The sequence below is a fragment of the Cervus elaphus genome, chromosome 28 (genome assembly GCF_910594005.1).
Source record: "Cervus elaphus chromosome 28, mCerEla1.1, whole genome shotgun sequence".
Lineage (NCBI taxonomy): Eukaryota > Metazoa > Chordata > Mammalia > Artiodactyla > Cervidae > Cervus > Cervus elaphus.
This window is the reverse complement of record NC_057842.1, coordinates 44,238,425-44,260,909: the sequence shown is the minus strand read 5'-3', so window position 1 is coordinate 44,260,909 and position 22,485 is coordinate 44,238,425. Positions and strand designations below refer to the sequence as shown.

General features: G+C 45.5%; 1 protein-coding gene across 7 annotated transcripts in view; it reads right to left on the bottom strand.

The window, feature by feature from the left end:
• Positions 1 to 1,028: 1,028 nt before the first annotated feature.
• The window catches only part of SCML4 (Scm polycomb group protein like 4), a 102,667-nt gene continuing 81,210 nt past the window's right edge, over positions 1,029 to 22,485 (bottom strand). For 6 of the 7 annotated variants that reach the window (XM_043890325.1, XM_043890322.1, XM_043890320.1 and 3 more), the window contains 3 exons: positions 16,444 to 16,734; positions 9,641 to 9,786; positions 1,029 to 7,143 (listed from right to left, as the gene is read on the bottom strand). In XM_043890325.1, the coding sequence (XP_043746260.1) occupies positions 7,018 to 7,143; positions 9,641 to 9,786; positions 16,444 to 16,734 (563 nt within the window). In that variant the 3' untranslated portion in view covers positions 1,029 to 7,017. The remainder of the gene's footprint in view (positions 7,144 to 9,640; positions 9,787 to 16,443; positions 16,735 to 22,485) is intronic. The other variant, XM_043890326.1, reaches the window with a different exon arrangement.

The window sequence follows — 22,485 nt, the reverse complement described above, 5'->3', positions numbered from 1 at the left end:
GCTTGTGGGGGGCTTGCTGGCTCTGCTGACCTGCCCTCTCCACGGTGAGCAAGGCACTGGGAGCACAGGGCTCAGGGGACATGCCCTCGGACTCCCGGGGACCCTGACTGTCCCTGGGTGACTAACCGGCCCACGGAAACCCTACTCAGAGCTGAGAGCCATCGTGGACTGAGAAGGAAAAGATGTCTTAATAGTAAAGCTGGAAAGAATCTATTGTTATTCTCTGATAGGCCAGTGAGAATGTGAGATCCTAAGATGAAAAGAGGAGTGAGGAGTCCACAGCTGGGGGGTTGACCTCCCTGAGCGTTTGGGGAACTAGAGGAAACGAAAGGCCTCAGCTCTTCTTTTGGCCTCCTCTCTTCAGCACTTCTCCTTTCAGTAAAGACATGGTGTCCAAAAAGGAAATCAGTGACTTTTTGAATAAAATACGGAAACTAGTCAAGCACTCCTTCCTTCAGCGGATGAATGTTAATGAGGTAACTTTTATACGGCAGGTGCCACAAGGCAAGGTGCTGGATGGTAGCTACTTTTTCCAAATACCAAGTTTTAAATATTTTCAGAGAATCTGTTCCATTATTCAGAATTTTATCTAAGCAAAGTACATAAACTACATGTTACTTTGGGATCTGATTTCTAAATCGTTGCTAGATAGTTCTCCTGAATAAGAATGCTCTAGAAAGCAAAAGCTCCCTTTTGCAGTCTCTCCTCATACCTTCCCCAATCCCCACCTCTTATCACACTAACTCACAAATACACAGTCGTCAGGGCATGCACACACACAAGCACGAAATCCACTTGGGCTTGGCGTCATAAACTCCATCACTCTTGCTTAAATTCACAACAGACCATGTTTACTTTTCTGTCATCAATTATAACTTGTTTTTGGCTAAACTAAAGCTTCTTTAGTTTATTATATCACCAGCGAGTACAATTAAGAGATAGGACCTCCAAGTCTTTTCCAGTTATTGAGGAACATGGACTTACAGATTTTTTTCATGCAATCTTTTATAACTCACATGCTTATATGACCACAGCCAGATTTACAACTACACTAAAGATTCTCCCAAGACACCCTTTTCTGTGTGTGTGAGGCCGCAAGAATTTCGATAGTTTTTCCTGACAGGCCTGATGAATCTGATGGCCATGACCTATCTGAGTCCCCCATTCATACACAGTGTCTACTCTTCTACGCTAATGTAGTGGGGCTGGGGCCTACTTGCCAATGTTAATTTGTATTATAGGTGTGGTTACTGCACGGACAAGCTCTGTTGAAAAGAGAAAGATTGCAGAGTTGGCTTCGTCTCAAACGTCTGTGTCTGATTCACAGACATCTGTGTCTCCCTGAGAAATAACGTTTTCACAACCAGAGCCGTCCAACAGAGAAATAAGCCACTTCCTATGGGACTCAACTCCCCCTAATGGGAAGTGGTCAGGCAGAGCTGTTTCTCAGGGGTGTAGGAAAGGCATTCCAGCACTGGAGGGGGAGGTGGGGCCCACCTGAGGTTTAAGGATGCTACATTTGTGGTGGAGGTAGCCTCCGGTCACATATGCTTACTGTAAAACGACACCCAGCGAGGGTCTACTGTTTCATAGAGAGCAAGGCTCACTTCATAGTGGAGAAGCAAGGCTTTGGTTATGTTCCAGAATCCAATAGGAGGCGTTTGTGTTGGCCTTTACAACAAAAATCTGATATGAGGAAACAGCACAAAGGCTCAGGTCCTGCGGTGGAGCTACAGAGCGGAGAACGGTGGGCTGGCAGCCCGGAGAAAGTCTGAGTGGTGCGTCTAGACCCTTCGGAGGGAAGATGCCCACACTGTCTGCTGTCATCACCTCCTCCTCTTCTGAGCAGCTCCTGGCTCTTGGATGCATCGCCACCCCTCTTGGGCCTCGTCTGCTGATGGAAGCCCGGTGGGGAAGGCGCAGCCCACACGAGGTGGACAGAAGACCACCTTCCACTGCCTTTTTCACTCTTTACTCTGTATTCACTCTGGGCACCGTGCACGGACCTGGAGGAAGGTGTCACTCTTTAGCTCTGCTTGCTGTGTTTCCTCCGGAGGAGATCAAGCTCATGGCTGAGAGGGAGGAGAATCCCAGGCTCTCTAGGTGGGACTTGAAGAGCACCGTTCTGCAGCCCTCTTCAGGAGCAGGGAGTGAAGAAAAGCACAACCTCCTCTAAAAAAAAAATGCCTTGCCCAGAACTGCTTCTAAGTGCGGGGAATTTCCTGCAGCCTGGGAGAGCCGGAGTGAGTGTTCTTCTCAAGTTCAGCGATTTGGTGAAGTCCGTGTGTGATAATACCACTGTAACCACAAAGGAATTCACCACAGGAAGTGTCCCAGCTGTTGCTTATTAGCATTAGAACAAATTACACAAAGCAAATTGTTAGCAGACATGTTTCCATAATATTTAACTGGTGGCAATAAATAAGAACGATTCTCTTTCAACTAAACGCTACATTTCCAAAAAATTCCAGCTTCCAATTGCCCGTGAAGGAATCGTCTTCGATTAGGATAAAGGTTGGAGGGAAGGGCACCCTGGAAGCGGGGGCTCCCAGCCCTCTTCCCGGGGCAGTGTGGCGGGGAGTCACGTGAGAGGAGCCACTGGGGTGACGTCACGAGCTGGGAGCGGGACTCTCTGCACCGCTAGATGGCTGACCATCTGCGGGGCTCAGCGCAGCCTTCTCCTGCCACTGGGGCTGCGGCATGCGGCAAGACTACAGCAGGACTGTGTTACTTCTTGGAGTGTGTTAGTGACTACAGATAAACCTCGCCCACAGACAGGCGTTCATCCCTCTCCCTGACCAAAAATCATCTCCTCCTTCCCCTTCTTCTGTCTTGTTATCTGAGGTGTAAGGGGGGAAAATGAGTCTCTCCTCCTCCTCTAAGCCCATCAGAGAAGAGCTGAAAAAGCACCGGTCAGAGCAAACATCACAACTCACCTTCTCACATGGATGGAAACCTGTCTGGTTCTTTAGAAAGAAAACAAAGTGTCTCCGCCTTTCAAGAACTTCTGACAATGACTAAATTTGAGTCCCTGGTCACTTCTGGGCATTTCCAATCATCTTCAGAGCTATAATAAAATTTTCCTTAAAACCATCTCAGAAAGTAATAAAAAAATAATTTTAATTAAAAAAGAGAAGTATTCCATACAGCACATAAATACAAAAATAGGTAATTGTAGCTGAAAGAGTTGGGCCTGTTAGAAGAGGTGTTCTCCGCTTTCTAAGTCACTTTTGGCTTCCTCTCCTGCTGTTTCCTCCTCACATACACCAACCTCAGCTCGGTCTTCCTTCCCAGTGTATTTTACTATCCTCTTTGTTTCTCTTGAGGAGCGTCCCATTCCTTTCTCCTGCTGTAAAGGAAAACAGCAGATAGCCCTGCTGACGACAGATGACGGGAGTGCGTGGAGCCGTGGCGGGCACCGCACCAGGCGCTCAGGATGCCCATTGCCCGCCTAGTGGGCCCGCTGGCGAGGCCTGTCCTCTCAAGTCATGGGGAGCAGAGCCTGGGCTGGCTGGGCGGGCCCAGTCAGCGCCTGACAGCGGGCAGGTCTAGAATCCCAGCGCCGGCCCCCAGCTGCCTCCAGGGTGCACCCTGCTGCCTGGGGTGGGTCCTACCTCAGTGCTACGAAACTGGGAAGGCATTAGAAACAAAGCAAATGCAAGAGCTGATACATTCCCAGCCACTTTCAAAGGCTCTTCCCACTGCGCTGCCAGGAAGTACGCATGTGCCTGCGTGCGTGCACGCGCGTACCCACAGACACATACACACATGAAATGCACATCTTTCACCTAAAATCTTCACAAAAGGAATAATGTGCTTTATAAAATATTTTAAATGCCTTAGGCAATAAAATTGTCTAAGATTTTTTTTTAAGTGTTTAACAGACAAGTATAATTGGAAATGTTTCGAACATGAACGCACACGCCCGCGCGCACACACACTCTAATTTGAAATTATGCAAAACTCTATCATTATTCACCACAACCTGAAGCGAAGCTACTGCCATGGAATAACAAGTACCACATCTGTACAAGTGCAAGGCCTCCCCCCAAATAAGCTCCCATTCAGATTAGAGTGATACACATGGCCTGACTCGGTAAGGTCCATGTAGAGGAGATGGCCCGGCATGTTTTACATTTGCTAAGCTATTTATCTGCCTGGTTTGACAAGATTTTTGAAAAGGGTGAAAATTAATTATAATTGCAGGATTGGCGACAATAATTTGGCCGGCTAATTGCATTTCAGTGTAAAAACAGGCAAGGAAGAATTTCCTCCCTGGGTTATTCTCTGATGTGGCAGCATTCATTTTAAGAGTAATGAGATTTTTAAAAAGTCAAACCTTAAATATCATGGCTGCAGCAATCTGTCCTGCTTAAAGTTTAAAGCAAAATAAGACAGCACCTCTGTGAGAACAGATCCACATGAACATGGACCCAGTTTTCTCCTCAAGATGGGAAAATCTCTCTCCCCTGAAAACTCCAAGTATCTCCTCGATATTTTCTGAGGATGATTTTCACTTGGTGGCACCAATGTTGGTATTTTTGTGCCAAGGGAAGCACTAGCAAGAATGGTAGAAAGTTTTGAAAGTCTCTGTATGAGGTACAGGGCTTCCCAGGTGACTCAGTAGTAAAGAACCTGGCTGCCAGTGCAGGAGATTCGGGTTCGATCCCTGGGTTGGGAAGATCCCCTGGAGAAGGAAATGATAACCTATTCCAGTATTCTTGCCTGGGAATTCCCATGGACAGAGGAGCCTGGCAGGCTACAGTCCATGGAGTCATAAAAGAGCTGGACATGACTTAGCGACTAAGCAACAACAGCGTACGGGGCATACGTTGATGGAAGAGGCACCGCAAGTCTCAGAGGGCTTGGAGTGAGGAACATGGGTTGTTGTGGAATTTTTCTGGATCTCACTGCTTTCATACTGGCTGTTCTGAATATATACACTCCCCATGGTTTTCTGAGGGAGACTATTTAATTCCAGACCAGCTGTGAGCACGTCACAATGAGCAAACTTAGAGGAACAGAGTCAATTTATTGCTTCAAAATCTTGAAGACACTGTCCCAAGGCCTGATTCAGGATAGTTTAGTCAGCAGCCGGAACTGACAGACATTCAACTCTTCCATAGCCTGATAACTCAAGCTCAGTTTCGTGGGCAGTTTTAGGACATTCTCCTCTGTCCTGTACGTTCTCCTTTGTCCCTTCTCTGTCACACTTCAAGTCAGCCACTGTTTGTCTAAAAAGGATTCTGCTCTGATGTGCTTTCTCAAATATCACTCATTAAAATGGGTCTAAGAGCATGGCATGGGAGGCTTCTTAGGGATTTTATCCATGTGATTTTTCAGACAAGAATACTGCAGTGGGTTGCCATTTCCTTCTCTAGAGGATCTTCCGACCCAGGGATCGAACCTGCATCTCCTGCATTGGCAGGTGGGTTCTTTGCCACTGAGCCACCAGGGAAGTCCTAACAGAGGGGTGAGAGGCTCCTGCTCACCAGTGAGACACCTGTCCAGGCTGTGTCCTGAGGATGGTGTGCCCTTTCTGCTCTGCATTGGGCCAAGGGAGGTCTGGAGTTATCGTTGATCCTCCCCCTCCCAGGGAACACAAAGTCTAGCATTCATCTCCTCACGTCCAACAATATGGATTTTTTTTCTTTTTTCTTTTTTACAGAAGAGGATATGCCCATGGCAAAGGTGAATTCATTTTGAAGATATGTCCCCTATTCAGTGAGAGAGGAAGTAAAAAGGAGACAGGAAAAGAGAGAAAGGAAAAGATAAGAAGAATGGAGATGCGGCTGCCCTTCTGCCTAGTAAATTGTGGGTTCATTGCCCTTCCCTGGACACAGCTGCAAAGGGGTAGAAATCAATTTTTTTCTATTATTCCAGAGTGAGAAAGGAAAACCGATTTGTAAATTGAATTAAACCCAATAATAGCATGTCTGTGTACATGCTATTATTATTAAAATTAGCCACAGATACAGCTATATAATCCCACAGTGTGACTAGAAATCAACACCTTCTGATTTCAAAGCTTAGTTGAGGCATCTTTTTTCTTTTTGAAAGAAACGCTGTGGTTAAATGTTACTAAGAGTCTCTGGCGCGCCAATACATCGACACCTCAGTAAGGACTCTGGAAGGGAAGGGACTCCAAAGCCCCATCTGGGAAGAACGTGCTTCCAAATTTTTGCCTTTGCTGCTTGTGCATCTCAGGCAGTCGATAATGACTGGTTATGAACAAGAACCTTCTAGAAGACGGTTTCTTCCCACATTGCAATCTGTGGTCCTGACTGTGGAATAAATTCTCTGTGTCTGTGTAGGCTAGATCTTGTTCCCAGAAACCCTAATTCATCCACTGGATACTGAGTATCAGGCTGCTGCAGTGAGGGTCCTGAAATTACATTGGCAGTCTGCCCCCTAGTGGGACAACACAGTACTTCAGATAACTAGGTATTGATAGAAAAGATTCTTTTTCTTCTTCTCTTTCAGAGAGCAAAAGAATTCAAGTTTTCCGGATAGTGCAAGGTGAGGCATTTATCCTCAGAAGACAGCTTCCAGAGCTGAATCAAGCAAGGTTCACAATGATAGGTCTCCAGGTCAGAGTTAAAGATGGGGGGCTGCTGTGGTGGGCATCCCCACAGAGCCTGCAGGGACAAAGGTTCTTCCCACATGCTTGGAAATCTCCGAGGTCCTCCTTGGGTGATAGCCTTCGGTTCCCCAAACTCTCATTATAGAAACAGGACCTACCCTAAGAGGAACCAACCAACTAGGAATGTTAAAAATAATGGGCATTTTTTTTGTTAATTTTTTGGCAAATCATTAAAACAAAGGGACCTTTCAAAAGGGCCATGTTGAATTTTTTAAAAGGTCAAGACCTACAAATTTTATTAAAAAAAAAAAAAAGACCAAGTCTTTGTGACAGTTCTTTTTCAGAAGGGAGTCCTTGTGATGGTGGTGATGTTGGTAAGGCAGATGGTCTGGAGATTCTGCTGTCTGGACTTTGCTTGTATCTTTTAAACACCTTCAGAACTTGTCTTTCTTCAGTTGATCAATATGGTAGCAGAGTTTCAGCGCAGGCCCCAGCTTCAGGCCCAAGTATTTCATGATCATGTCACTCTTCAGCAATAAGAGGGCATTGCCATCAATCTCCTGGTGGAACAGGATGAGAAAAGAGAAAACCCAGGAGGTGGTCAAAGTAATCAAATAGTGGCCACGGTTAAGAGTATGGTCAGGAAATAAGGTAAGGGAATATGGATTTACTTAGATGTATATTCTCCTAGTCCCATGGCAGTATCTTGAAGAAATAAATGAAAGCCCACAAATGCTATGTGCTCCTCATCCTACATTCTCCCTGGGGTCATTTGATACACTGGATCTTTCATATTACTGCTCTCTCCTGATAGAAGGAATCTAACCTAATCCCAGCCATATTCCCAATACCATGCATATGTTTACCACTTTACCCAATCTAGGGCTGAAGAAGCAAGAAAGCTTCAGTGGACTGAATGTGTCCTCCCCACCTGCTCCCCAAATCCATATGTTGAAATCCTAACCCTCAAGCAATGGTGTTTGGAGGTGTGAGTTTGAGAAGTACATAGGCCATGAGGGTGGAGCCTTCTTGAATGGGATTAGTGTCCTCGTGAAATGAGAAGACAGCAGTCCAAAACCTGAAAGGGGGCTCTCACTGAAAGCCGAACTTGATGGCAACCCGACCTGGGACTTCCAGCCTCCAGAACTGAGAAATGAATGGCCATTGTTCATAAGCCACTCAGTCTATGGTACTTTGTTACAGCAGCCTGGACTGACTAAGACAAAGTATCATCTCATGAGACCCTGAAACTAGTGGTTCCCTTCCCATTCCAGGTGCTGGTATAAGGGCCTGACTTCCATTCATCATCCTAATCGCTGGTTTCTTTTTTTGGTAAGCCCACCAGCTTTCAGCTGGTTATCAAATTGCTAATGACAGTCTAAAAGGGATTTCAGGTGCTTTTTGACCCTATCAATAATACTAGGTGGCACACAACTAAAGAATGCACCTGCTTCATCCAAGGGTTTAGCACAAACACATACTAAGGGGAAGCCAATCCTTTGAGGTCCTGAAATTGCTCCCATTCATCTCTGAAAATGGTAACCCATCCAGATTGCATGTTGAATTTACAAACTTAGTACGGCTGGGCTTCCTCCTTTATCTATAGTGCTACTTTCAGAACACTAGAGAGAAAGGGTGGAGATTTTAGGTGCTCAGCTGGGAAGAAGAGGCACAGCACAGGACTCACATAACTTCAAGTGTTATCAGCCCCTTCTGTTCCTCTAACCAACCAGCCATTCAGCCAGAGAAGCACCTACTCTGTGTCACTCACACCACATGTCCTTGGTAGCATGGCAAAGCTCATCTGTGAACCCTCCCAGGGGCCTCATGGCCTAATGTTCTCTCTTTACCCACTGCCTAGACTTCTGCTGACTCCTGTCATGCTGGAAAGGAACCAGAGTCCTCCCTCAGATCTGTCTAAACATCATCCCTCTGTGGTCCTTGCTCTCAACGCCCCACTGTTAGCTGATGTCAAATATATCCCTAATAAAATATAAGTGTTGGGTTAGATGACGATCCTCTCCAGGTCTGAGTGTATGATTTTTGTGATCTTCATTTCAAATAAAAGAGGAGAAAAAAAAAAAATGGTAAGGCTGGTAGAATGCTTCCTCTCCTTCACATGAGAGGTCTACGTCCTAGTCCCTGGAAGCTGTGAATATGGTAGGTTAACTGGCAAAGGGTAATTAAGGCTGCAGATGGAATTAAGCTACTTAACCAGCTACATTTAAAACAGGAAGAATGTCCTGGATTATCAGGGAGGGAGGGAGACAATGCAATCACACAGTCCTCAGAAGTGGAGGAAGAAATCAGAAGAAAGAACCAAAGAGCTGGCAGCTTGAGAAGGACTTAGCTTGGTATTGTTGGCTCCAAGGATGAAGACGGGGAGGTAGGAGCCAAGAATGAAGGTGGATCTCGATGCTGAAAAGGCAAGGAAATGAATTCTCCCTAAAGCTTCCAGAAAGATGTCAGCCCCACCAACACCATGGTCTTCTCTTAGAGAGACCCCTGTCAGACTTCTGACCCACTGAATTGCAAGATTATAAATTTCTGTGGTTTTAAGTTACTACATTTGTGGTAACTGGTTATGGCAACAATTGTAACCATGACACAGTAGGCTTGGCAGATAAAATACTAATTATTACCACTGAAAAAAATTTACCATCTTTATATATTTTAGAATCTCCGATACAAATACCTGCTAACCAAAGGCCATCTTCAAGCCAGGCATCGTGCTACACGCTTTATGTGCATTTTTTCATTTAATCCTCAAAGCAGCTTAAGAATAGGCACTGTTAGTTTGCTGGCACGTTGTAGGTGTGTTACCAATGTTTGCTGAATGCACAAATAGACGGCCGAGAAAACAGGACTCCTGACAAAGGCCAAGTGAGGGCACAGGTGGGACAAACGTGCCTTCAGAGTAAGACTAAGTGGCTGTTCTGCTCTGAGAAACCTGTGGTCCCCTCTGGCCTCCCTCGAGTGGCACCCCCAGGGTGTAGTGCAGACGCTCCCCACCCCACAGCTCCCGGACCCCACCCCCAAGGCCCCCACGGTGCATACATGCTTCCGGAAGAGCTCCACATGGGGCCCCAGGGCCTGCGGGTCTGCGTCCTTCAGGAACCAGACCACATCCTCCACCGACCAGCTGGAAGGGTTCCTGCTCCTCGGCTGCCGGGCATCCTGCCTGTCTGGAGGAAGGTTTGAGGCTGGAGGGGAGAACACAGAGAGAGAGGCCGTTAGACTGCGGCCTTTGGGCTCGATGCCTACCTGCTGCCGCCTGCCCCCTTGCCTGGCCCTTGAGTCCAAGGTGGCCTGAGTGATCTCCTGTGACAGAATGAGGCCCCCAGAGGCAGCCCCCACCCCCACATCTATACAGAGGAGAGCACTAGAAGAGGGATTTCCTCCAGCAGGGGAAACGCTGACCCATGTTAGACTTCAGAGACCCCTCCTGGTCACTTCTGTCTCCGTGGACCCCGAGCCTCCCATGACCCAGGCCTTGGTGGCTAGAGAATGCTCCCTATGATAGGCTTCTGGAGTGCTGTGATGCCAAAGTGACATCAGGTCCTATGTGACTTCACTGGCATCACCCTGAGATGACATGGTAGGATGGAGGGCACATTTCGGTGCTTGTCCTGGGTCTCTACTGCCATGGTCTTGGAAGCCCTGTCTGTGAGAGGTCTGTACCCTGCGCCCACGCTGAGCACCTCCCCAGCCCTCGGTTCTGCTGAAGCGCTCACTCCAACCTCCCCACTAGACGGGGTTCCTGGACAACAGGAGCCTGGTCCTGTGCCTGGTCCATGCTGGTCAGGGACATGAGTTGCATTGTGGCATAAATGCTTTTCCCCCAGGGCAGATTAAAAGGTGCAGGATCAGTGAAGGAGGAAGAGAATAGGGAGTCAGTATTTAGGCAATATTTGGGGGTGGTGGTTTTTTTTTGGCATGTCCCAAACTAATCCATCCTCTTTCCCTAGAAGCAGCATCTCCTCTTCATGCTTCTGAAACCTCAGTGATCTCTCCTGTCTTTTATTTGCTCCTCGAATTTAATTATTCTGAAGCTCTTAAAAGGATGCCTCTCACAAGGATCTCCTCTCTTCCATCCCTGCTGATTATAGCACGAGATTCATCCAGCCTGGCATTTCACATGATGTACTCTGCATATAAGTTAAATAAGCAGGGTGACAATAAACAACCTTGACGTAGTCGTTTCCCAATTTTGAACCAGTTTGTTGTTACATGTCCGGTTCTAACTGCTACTTCTTGACCTGCATACAGGTTTCTCAGGAGGCAGGTAAGGTGGTCTGATATTCCCATCTTTTTAAGAATTCTCCACAGTTTGCTGTGATCCACACAGTCAAAGGCTTTAGTTTAATCAATGAAGCAGATGTTTTTCTGAAATTCTCTTGCTTTTTCTATGATCCAATGGATGTTGGCAATTTGATCTCTGCCCTTTTGAAATCCAGCTTGTACATCAGGAAATTCTTGGTTCATGTACTGTTGAAGCCTAGCTTGAAGGATATGGAGCACAAGCTTGCTAGCATGTGAGATGAGTGCAAAATTGTGCAGTAGTTTGAACATTTTTGGCATTGCCCTTCTTTGAGATTGGAAAGAAAACTGACCTTTCCCAGTCCTGTGGCCACTGTTGAATTTTCCAAATTTGCTGGCATATTGAGTTCAGCACTTTAACAGCATCATCTTTTAGAATTTGAAATAACTCAGCTAGAATTCCATCAACTCCACTAGCTTTGTTTGTAGTAATGCTTTCTAAGGCCCACTTGACTTCGAATTCCAGGATGTCTGGCTCTAGATGAGTGATCAGACCATTGTGATTGTCTGGGTCATGAAGATCTTTTTTGTATAGTTCTTCTGTGTATTCTTGCCATCTCTTCTTTAGGTGTTTATCCTCCCTCCTTTCCAAAGAAGTTCTACTAGTCATCAAAGCCCAGGTAGACCCCTTCACAGGCAGCGTTTCCGTGTCCTGCCATCTGGATGTCACCTTCCTCTACTTTTAACCCCCAAATCTTTGTTTGTTCTTCTCTTAAAGATGCTCTCCACATTCTGCTGAGTATTACCATTATGCATGTGCTTGCCTGTAACCTCCAGCTATCTTTTAAATTCTTGAGGATGATCTTTTTCATCTTCCCCCTAGTCATCCACAGACACCTAATGAGCATCTCTTCTGTACCAGGTCTTACCATTATGCATGTGCTTGCTTGTAACCTCCAGTTATCTTTTAAATTCTTGAGGATGATCTTTTTCATCTTCCCCCTAGTCATCCATAGACACCTAATGAGCATCTCTTCTGTACCAGGTCCTAGGCTAAGAGTTTGGTGAAAAATGTAATCCTCTCATAGTATGCATGCATGCTGAGTCACTTCAGTCGTGTCCAACTCTTTGCAACCCCATGGATGGTAGCCAGCCAAACTTCTCCATCCACAGGATTCTCCAGGCAAGAATACTAGAGTGGGTTGCCATGCCCTCCTCCAGAGGATCTTCTCAACCTAGGGATCAAATCAATGTCTGTTACATCTCCTGCATTGGCAGGCAGGTTCTTTACCACTAGCGCCACCTGGGAAGCCCAGAATCCTCTCATTACAGGGTTTATAATCGTTGACTCCTCCATGGCTCCAAGCAAATATATTTGTAATATGGGTTCAATGAATATAAAACAAATCAATACACTTCACAAAAACAGTATTAGTAATTTACACAAAAGCTTTGTGTGTGTAATCCTTAATCTTATTTTCAGGCTCTGAACAATGAAGCAGCTTCCCTACAGAGTAATTCTAAGTTCGTAGTTGAGAAGACTTCTTTTCCATTTATGTTCTTTAATCTCAGGGTGCAGCAGTTTTCTGCTGTCTCTTTTTTCCTCCTCTTTTCAATGTGCTTGAGAAAGGCACAGCTCTGCATTGGTGCTGAGAAAAGTACATTATCACATTTCCGTGTCTATCCTCAATACAATGGTTTGGTTGAGAATTGGATTTTCTTTGAGATTTTCCCTGCCTTTCCCTTGCTAGACCTGAAAGGGTCCCCTTAGGTGATCTGGCATAAGGTGGGGGGTGCATTTTGCCAGGAAACTGTTAATGCACCCCAGGGCTGTCTGAATGCGGATGCATGCTTATTAGAGATGATTTCATTGCATTTAAGGACATCTGCACTCAACAAGGGGAGGAGGAACCACGGAAATCGCATTTGCCTTTGGAGCCTGCCCCATCGGAGTGTCGGCAGTAATCAGGGTGATAATAGATGCTCTGATTACAAAGGCGGGAAGCCTTCAGTGCCAAGAATGATTTTTAGAGTGATCAGAGCAGAGGTCAAATCTAATTTCCCATGTTTGACAGGAAGGGAAAACACCAGACCGACTCACAACACCATCCATGGGAGCCTAAGGTGCTCTGAGCAAGGCCAGGGAAAGGCTCTCTCCGTGAGCCACAGCCATGGGGTTGAGCAAGGGGTCTGGCTTGTCTTTAGGGTGAGGCTCTCCAGGCGATGAGTGTGGAGGGAAAGTGGCTCTGCTCCTGGCACCTGGGTCCTAGCTGTGGGCATTTTCATGTTTCCTCTCTGAGGGGCCTTAGAGTCACGCAAGACGGAGAGTAGCAGGAAGCTGTCATACCTAGAGACCAGCTCGGGATCCAAAGCGAACTAGCTCTAGGAGGGAGAGAGGGAGCTTTCCAGCCTCTGCCATGCTCACACAAAGATAATAACCACACAGTCCCTCCAGCTGCTGTCAGGCTGTCAGGAAGACACATGGGTCTGGGCTGACACAGCCAGTCTAGGCAGATGTGACTGCACAGTGGTCAGACATGATGGATACAAAAAAATTCTTGTTCCTAAAAGAACAGAGTGTGCAAAGCACTCGCTGATTGCCTTTGTGAAAGGGGAGCATTCTCTAGTTGGAGAATTTGGTGCGCGGTCGGGTCTGTCCCCTGGGTGCTGCTGGAGACATGTGTGAGTGAAACCCAGCTGTGAATGGATATAGGATGGTGGCTATTTCTAATGCTGAATTCACACCTACCAGGAATGGAATGACTATGAATCCATCTAAAGTAATCCCGGACACCTTCACGGCCCGGTCCGCCTGTGGCTGCCTGTGTGACGCTCTGTCTCACACAAGCCCACAAGCACACGCATAATTTCCTTTTGCTCACTCTTAATCCAGAGGACACTTTTTAGCTCATGATAGAGTCCAATGAAAGAAGAGAAGGATCAATGAGCCAGGAATCAGAGGCCCCTCCACCCACCACTGTGCGAGTGTCTCTGTGCTTCTCTGCTGGGAAATGAGGAGTTGGGAAGGATCGCCAAGGTCCCCTCAAACCACAGCCTGTCCTGGGCAACATGAAGGCCCTACCTTCTCACACCTCTGAAGCCTTATCAGCATGTCGGTGTGCAAAGCACAGTGAATGAGAGTCAGTGGCCAGGTTTCCAACTCTTTCCTGGACCTGATCATCTTATTCTTTGTGGGCTTCAGGTTCTCCATCCTGTTTCCCAAGAGTATGGTAAGAATCATGTGATTCTGTGGCTTTGGGCTGGAGCCTGATGACAAGCATCCTGAAGGGAAGCCCATCGGCTTCCAAAAGGGGCCCCTCAGTTTTGTTTGTTAACCGTCTGTCTCTCTGCAATTGGAGACCGTCCGAGAACAGGGCCCATGTCTGTCTTGCTCACAGCTCCACCCTCAGACCTTAGACAAGCATATTGTGCCCCATGAGTGCGTGCTGGCCAGGATTGCCCAACATCCCTCTGAGTCTTAGTTGCCTCCACAGTCAAATACCTACCACACTGTGAGGATTAAATGGGATAATGTGAAGCATTAAGCAGGAAGAATTAGTCAACGGTAGCTGCTAGTCTCATTGTTACACATCATTCCATAGTGGCCAGTACAGTCATATTCCTGAGTTCTGTGGCCACCATCTCACGTCCCTGTTCAGAAATGTCTGATTTCCACAGAGTAAAGGAAGCCCAATCTGCTTGATTTGAACCCCAAATTTCCCAGCATGAATTCTGTCCGTGTCCCTGCACAAACTCTTCTCATCCCTCAGAATGAATAAGTCCTACTATACCTTCATTCACTTTACCCCCTGCCCCACATAGAGTGCCGTTCCTATTCTTCTTTTTCTGGTTGAATCATTCTCTATGCACCACCCAAGGCCATACCCTATAGATCAAACTTGAACCCATGGAAAGCATGTAAATGGTAAGGTAAGAACAATGTTGAAGTCACTTCAATTCTGAAGCTTAGACACACTTGCAGTTGGGAATTCTACAGCATCTCCTGTTATCCAAAACCTCTTTATATTACTAGTTCTTAGTGATTATATCTTGGATGAGAGACACAGGTGAGCTCTCAGATTTTCACCTGAGTATCAGCAAAAAACAGGAAAATATGTCCTGTGAATACATCCCTTGAGTCCATGGGCAGAGACAATATATCAAGACAGTAGTAGGCCAGGGTAAGTATTCACGTGAGGGAAAGGACTGAGAAGTCTGTCACATCATTGATACCTACCTTCTCACACAGTCTCATACCAGTTTCTGATTTCTGCAGGTTTAAACCATTAAGGTTAGCACCATGGAGGAAAATCCATTTCTAGGTCCCTTCCAGTTTTATGACTTGGGTCAAACCCTCCTAAAGAAATATGATTTCTTAATACCGACTGCTTTCACTTGGGATGCAATTTCAGAGCAATACCAAGCACTTCTTTGGGCAGAGGGAAAACTTAATAGCCCTCCAGAGGGTCTGCGGCGGCACCTGAGCTGGCTGCTAGGTGACAAATGGGTAAGGAGGCCAGGAGTTTCTCTCCTATTTTAATCTACTGCCATTCAGTTTAGCATGGTTTACCTCTATGGTTTCCACATGTGTTTAGTTGCACAAGCGCTATTCAAGCTACACAAATGAAGAACCCCACTTCGCAAATGTGACGAGGCCCTGGTTAAAGAGGGTGGTGTTGGAGTCCTGTCTGCTCCCATCCCCTCCAGCCTTCTGCTAGAACCTCAGAGGGACCCATTGAAGCTCACTGAGCATGTGAAAATCCCAGGCATAGTTTTGAAAGCCAGCTTTGGAGCCAGCTGAAGTCAAATCCTGGCTCAATGCTTGTCTGACCTTCTGTTGATCTTCACATGCTTTGTCTGTAAATTGAATCTAATAATGCCTACAATAATAATATACACCTGATATAATAATAGGGCTTCCCTGGTGGCTCATTTATAACTCATAAAAGTCATAAATACTGTGTGGAGAGTGTCTGGCCCATAGTAGGTGCTCAATACATAGCTATTTAGGCTATGCCTCAGACAGGCTGCTTTCCTGGGGCTTCAGAGGATTCGAATTGGAGTGAAAGACCTCATGAAGCTGAGAGCTTGGCTCCTGCTATGAGATGGAAGGGAGGAAGTACGAGAGATGAGGAGGCAAAGCGCCACAGGAGGAAACAGGCAGCAGGAAGGAACATTTCTAATCAGCAGCGGCCGAAAACTGCTAGTTACCGACTCAATCCACCTGCTAGATGCATGGGGCACGGAGGCCACAGGGGACAGCAGAGCCACAAGACGGACGATCCTGGGTCTCTGAATTGTGATACACACACCAACTAGAAACACTTCCATTGTAGCTGAGCCACTGTACATTTTGGATTCTACTTATTCCTACAGTTTAGCCTACTCTCATACACCATTGTCTTTGCTTGAGGTCAAAGGTTGAAGTCAGCTGCCTTCAAGAACAACAAAAATCCACAAAGGGGGTTGTGGAAACGTCTAATTTCCCTGTGTTCCCACATTCAAACAGCCACAGTCCTCAGTCTCTCTGTACTCGGTGGTCTCAGGGCAAGGGCAGAAGAGGTCAGGTCATGGGGAAGCCAGCCCACGCGTTACATTACCACATCTGTTTCCTTCAAGAGAGGTCCCGTTCCTCTTGGGGCTGGAGCCAGGAGGCCGCAGCCCAGGTGCCGAGGGGCCTCCGGAGGACATGGGGCTGGTGCGGGGACCACCGACTGTGGTGGCTGAGCCACCCCCAAGGTGGCCGTCTCCAGAGTTCTGCCGCTTGCAGTACAGCGAAGAGGAGGTGGGCAGGGAGCTCCTGTGGCTAAAGGTGGGGGAGGAGGGGTCCAGGCCGTAGCGGTTCATGCTCGCAGGGTTCACCAGGCACTTCTCGGTGCTCACTGTTTTTGCTAGGCAAGAAGGCAGAGCAGAGAAGCAGAGGTTAGAGAGCAGTCAAGAGGCCACCGGGCTCTGGGTCTTGGAGAATCTTTCCCCAGCAGCACGGGTGCCACTGTGTGTGGGAACGACAGAGGAGAAGGAATGGACCCCGAGGCATACACCCCAGTAGCTCAGCTCTCAGCAGAATGACACCTGCTCACCAACAAAGCAGACTTTAGCAGGGATTAGGACATGCGACCCTTCGTGTCCCAAGGAAAATGGGATCATCTTGGTTATTGATGACGTGTAAATAAAATTCAAACAAAAGTCTTTCTCCCTCTATGGCTCTGCTCCTCCAGGAGTCTCTGCCAGCTTGTTGGAATCTCCCAGTTCCCTCTTCTTTCACCCATTAACCACTGCCTTCCTCACCTGGCCCAAGATTCCTGGGAGATATCAAGCCAGAGTCACGGTGTCCCAGAGTCAGGAGAAACAACTTTGGCCTGCGTTCTGGTACAGCTGTGACGGTGCTTCCTCCCCACACCTTCAGTCCCAGTACCCATGAGGGCACTAATCTCCCACTAAGGTGAACAAACTAGGGACATAAATGATGATCTGGATGGCCCCATGGTCCTCCCCAAACCCTGCAGATAAGAGAGAAAGAGCCCATCTAAGGTACAGAGAGTAGAGGGCCTGAAGAGCCTGCCAACCTCCTCCTCAGCTCTCTCACCCAAGTAGATAAGGACTTTCTACACTTTTAAAGCTCATTCTTACAGCCTGTTGAACTCTATCTGTGAGCTATTCAAATGGTGTGGGTGTTTTGTTTTGTGTGGAAAGACAAGACCTAGAGGAATTACAGGGATAGAAAGAGGAAGAAACTATTCCAGCAATTCCTTTTCTTCTTGACCCTAGACAAGATCATATCTATAACCCCATCAATAACCATCCAAATACTACACATGATAAAAACAGATACGGACATCCCCAAAGTGACTAGAATAAGAAAAACCAACGGATCCCCCAAGGTTGGCAATAAGTAAGCACATCTGGGGCTACGAGATCCAGATGTCTTCTTCAGTAAACCAGTATGGATTACTCCCACAATACAGGTATTAAAACATAAAGACTTGATTTAATTAGGGCAACTAGCAGGTCTTCTCACATATGGGGACGCATATGGAGCTTGCCTAGAAATAAAAACCACTGCATATGGAATACAGCTAAAGCAGTGCAGTGCCTAGAGCAAATTTATATCTGTTAATATTTATATTTAAAAAGAAAAATATTAAATTAATAACCTAATCTTCCTCAATAAAATACTGGGGTAGAGGAGGACAAACCAAACCTAAAACAAGCACAAGGAAGAAAATAATAAAGACTGAAGCAGAAATTAATTAGAGGACAGAAAAATAGAGAAAATCAATGAAACCAAAGCCTGACTCTTTGAAAAGATCAACAAAATTGACAAACTTTTTTAGCTAGGTTGACAAAAAAAAAAAAAGAGAGAGAGAGAGAAGACTCAAATTACTAGATTCAGAAATGAAAGAGATGACATTAACACCAATCTCAAAGAAATAAAATGGATTATTAAAAATATTACAAATAATTATTGCCAATAACTAGGTAAATTAGAAGAAATGGACAAACTGACAGAAAGAAATAGACAATCTGAATCGACCTAAAGCAAGTAAAGAGATCAAATAGTAATCAAAAAACAAAGGAACCCCAGACTTAAATGGCTTCAGAAATTAATTCTACAAAGCATCTAAAGAAAAATTAAAATCAGTTCTTCACAAAGTCTTGCAAAAAATAAAAATGGAGTGCTATGGACTGAATTGTGTCCCCCTCAAATATTCATATGTTGAAGCTCTAGCATCCCCAGGCAACTATACTTGGAGAGAGGGGCCATAATGAGATAACTGAGGTTAATTAAGGTCTTAAGGGTAGGACGTCAACCCAATAGGACTGATTAAAAAGAAAGTACTGATAAGAGGAAGAGACATGAGTGTGTCTCCCTCTTCATATACATGCACAAAGAGGCAATGTGAGGACACAGAGAAAGTGGCTGCCCACTAGCCAGGAAGAGTGGTATCACTAGAAACTAACCCTGATGACACCTGGATCTCAGACTTCTAACATCCAGAACCATGAGAAAATAAAGTCAAAGCTACCGAGTATGAGGTTTCTATTATGGAAGCCGGGCAGACTAATATAAGGAGGGAATATTTCCCAACTCATTCTATGAGAACACCAATACCCTGATACCAAAACTAGACAAAGACATCACAGGAAAACTAGAGATCAAAGTCTTATTAATATGGATACAAAAATTCTCAACAATATACTAGCAAAACAAATCCATAACATACAGAATAACTTATACATCATGGTCAAGTAGGATTTGTTTCAGGGATGCAGGGTTGGTTGAACATCTGAAAATCAATTAATGTAATACAAGACATCATCCATTACTGTAATACATGACGATGTCCAGTAATGTAATATACAACACTGATAGAATGAAAACCAAAGATCATATGATTATCTCAATAGATGCATAAAAAGCATTTGACAAAATCCAACACTTTTTCATGAGAAAAACACTCAACACACTAGGAATGAAAGGGAACTTCCTTCAACTGAAAAAAGGGGCATTCCACAAAATGCCCTACACTTAACATTATAGTTAATGGTGAGAGACGGGACACTTTTTCTCCTAAAATCAGGAACAACACAAAAATGTCTCTATTCTTGCTACTTCTATTAAACACTGAGTTAGAGGTTCCAGCCAAGGCAAATAGGTAAGGAAAAGAAAAGGCATCTAATTTGGGAAGGAAAAATTAAAACTATCTGTTTATGTAGAAAATTCTAAGGAATCCAATAAAACACTATTGAAATTAAGAGACGAATTCAGCAAAGTTACAGGATACAAAATATGTAAACATCAATTGTACTTTAAGCTATGGTTTTTCCAGTAGTCATGTACAGATGTGAGAGATGGACCATAAAGAAAGCTGAGTGCTGAAGAATTGATGCTTTTGAATTGTGGTGCTGGAGAAGACTCTTGAGAGTCCCTTTTACTGCAAGGAGATCCAACTAGTCAATCCTAAAGGAAATCAACCCTAAATATTCATTGGAAGGACTGATGCTGAAATTCCACTACTTTGGCCACCAGATGCGAAGAGCTGACTCATTAGAAAAGACCCTGATGCTGAGAAAGATTGAAGGCAAAAGGAGTAGGGGGGTGGCAGAGGATGAGACGGTTAGATAGCATCACTGACTCAATGGACATGAATTTGAGGAAACTCCAGAAGATAGTGGAGGGCAGAAGAGCCTGCAATGCTGCAGTCCATGGGGTTGCAGAGTCAGACACAACAGCACACACACAGAGAGAAAACTGGGACGCTCACACACTGCTGGTGGGAATGTAAAATGGTACAACCGCTTTGGAAACATCCTGGCTCTTTCTCAAACGGTTAAAAATAAGTTCACCATATGACCCAGCAATTCTATTCCTAGGTATATATATTTCCAAGAGAAATGAAATTTCCACACAAAAACTTATACATGAAGGTTTACAGAAGCACTATTCATAAGAGCCAAATGTGGAAACAACCCAAATAACTATCAGCTGATGAATAGATAAACAAAACATGGCATATCCATACAGCAGAATATTATGCAGGCATAAAAGGGATGAAGTATTGATCCATGCTACACTGTGAATGAAGCTTGAAATATTATGCTAAATAAAGAAACCAAGCCACAGAAGATCACATATTCAATGATTTCATTTGTATGAAATGTCCAGGATGGGCAAATCTATAGAAACAAAAAAGTAGATTAGTGGTTGCTTAGGACCTGGGGATTGCAGGGGCGGGGTGGGGCTGGGGGTCCTAGCTAAGGGGTGTTCTGTGTTTGAGGTGTGGAAAATGTTCTGCAACTGAGGTGAGAGCTGCACAAATCTGTGACTATACTAAAGCTGTTGAGTTTAAATGGGTGAATTGTATGATATATGAATGATACCTCAATACAGCTATTTTTAAAAACTTATTGCAGAGGCCTCAGTGTTTGGCTGAGCACTCTCACATTCTTGAGAGTGCTATGCAGTCAAGTCTGACACTGCTGGGCCACTAGCACACAGGGACGTGAGAAGCAAAGGGTAGGCACGCGTGCCCTCTGCTCACGTTTTGTGGCTAATGCAGTCCTGCAAGAGGTCTGCAGGAACCTGGAACTCCGCACCTCTGCCTGGATGGCCTCCATTTCATCATCCCTCCTGGTCAGAAGACATCAGCAGGAAGGAGCTGGCTATGAAGCTATGTACTAGGCTGCTTCCTGAATGGAGTGCTGAAGAGGAAGATAAACATTTTTGAGAACCTACTAATATGGCCAGCACATTCCTAGCCAGTCAGCAGCAAGGCTGCCATTCCATTCCCTTTATTGGAAAGTATTCCTCATCTGGGATACTAATCCTTTCTGTGTCCCCAGTGGCAGGTGCTTTGATGTATGTGAGGAAGCTACTCATAGTGTCTGGCATGGTGCTTGGCATATAGAAGGTGCTCAATAAATATTTATTAAGTAGACATTTGGGCACAAAGGCTGCTATTACAGAGAAGATGCATTAAAATTCAGATTATAAAGAACTAAATATGAATTCTTCATGCAGATGCGTGACAAACAATGAAAAACTCTAAAACATTTATTCTGTTTGTTAAATATTTCAAATCCAAATTAAATATGCCTATGGAAGTCTAACAATCTACAGTAGTAAATGCAGATAATTCACCAGTCTGCACTATGGCTGAAAAATACAGATGCAGATGGAATATTGTTCTCCTATGACAACGTGTGGAGATGCGGAACAAGGGAATGTGGACTGTATTGGTTTAAAAACTGCTGACAACCATGGGTGAGATCAAAGGTAATAAAAGTCAGCTTCTGGGCTATAATCCAAATGAAGTCATCATAAAGTAAAACTGACTTGAGAGAGCGTCAAACAATAGCCCTCTACCTGCAAAGGCTGTGCCAGTGACTCTGAAGGCGGTCAGGTGGACAGCCGTGGAGACGGATCACTAAGCCTCAGACACGGTCCTGCACAGCCTGCAGCTCCCGGGAAGCCCGGGAGAGAGCAGCACGGTCAGGCGCACACACCAGGGTGCAATGCAGAATTGAAGAGATGCATCTGCTCCAGCCCATTAAAACAGCCTTTCCTCACCTTTACAGATAGGGGTGCTGACACTTACATCACACCGGAGGGTAGAAATAACGGATCCAGTGAAGGCCACCTTTCAACCACAGGACTGAAAAGGACCCCACTGAACACCTTGCCCAACATTTCCTCAAGTGTTAAAATGCATCCCACTGGCCCACCAGGGGCTGATTCTTGGTGGTACTTAGGTGTATTCGTTTCCTAAGGCTGCAGAAATTACTACAAATCTTGTTACTTCGAACAACAGAAATCTATTCTCTCCTAGTTCTGGAGGCTACAAGTCTGAAATCAAGGTGTTTGCAGGGTCATGCTCTCCGAAGGCTCTAGAAAAAGATCCTTTTTTGCCTCTACCTGCTTCTGGTGACAGCCAGCGATCCATGGTGTTCCCTGGCTGCAGACACAGCACTCCAACCTCTGCCTCTCTTGTCACATGGCATTGTCCCTCTGCGTCTGAATCTGTGTCCAAATTTCTTATAAGGACACCAGTCACTGGATTGGCACCCATCATCCAGTGTGACCTCATCACAACTGGATTACTGCAAAGACCCTATTTCCAAAGAAAGTCCCTTTCACAAGT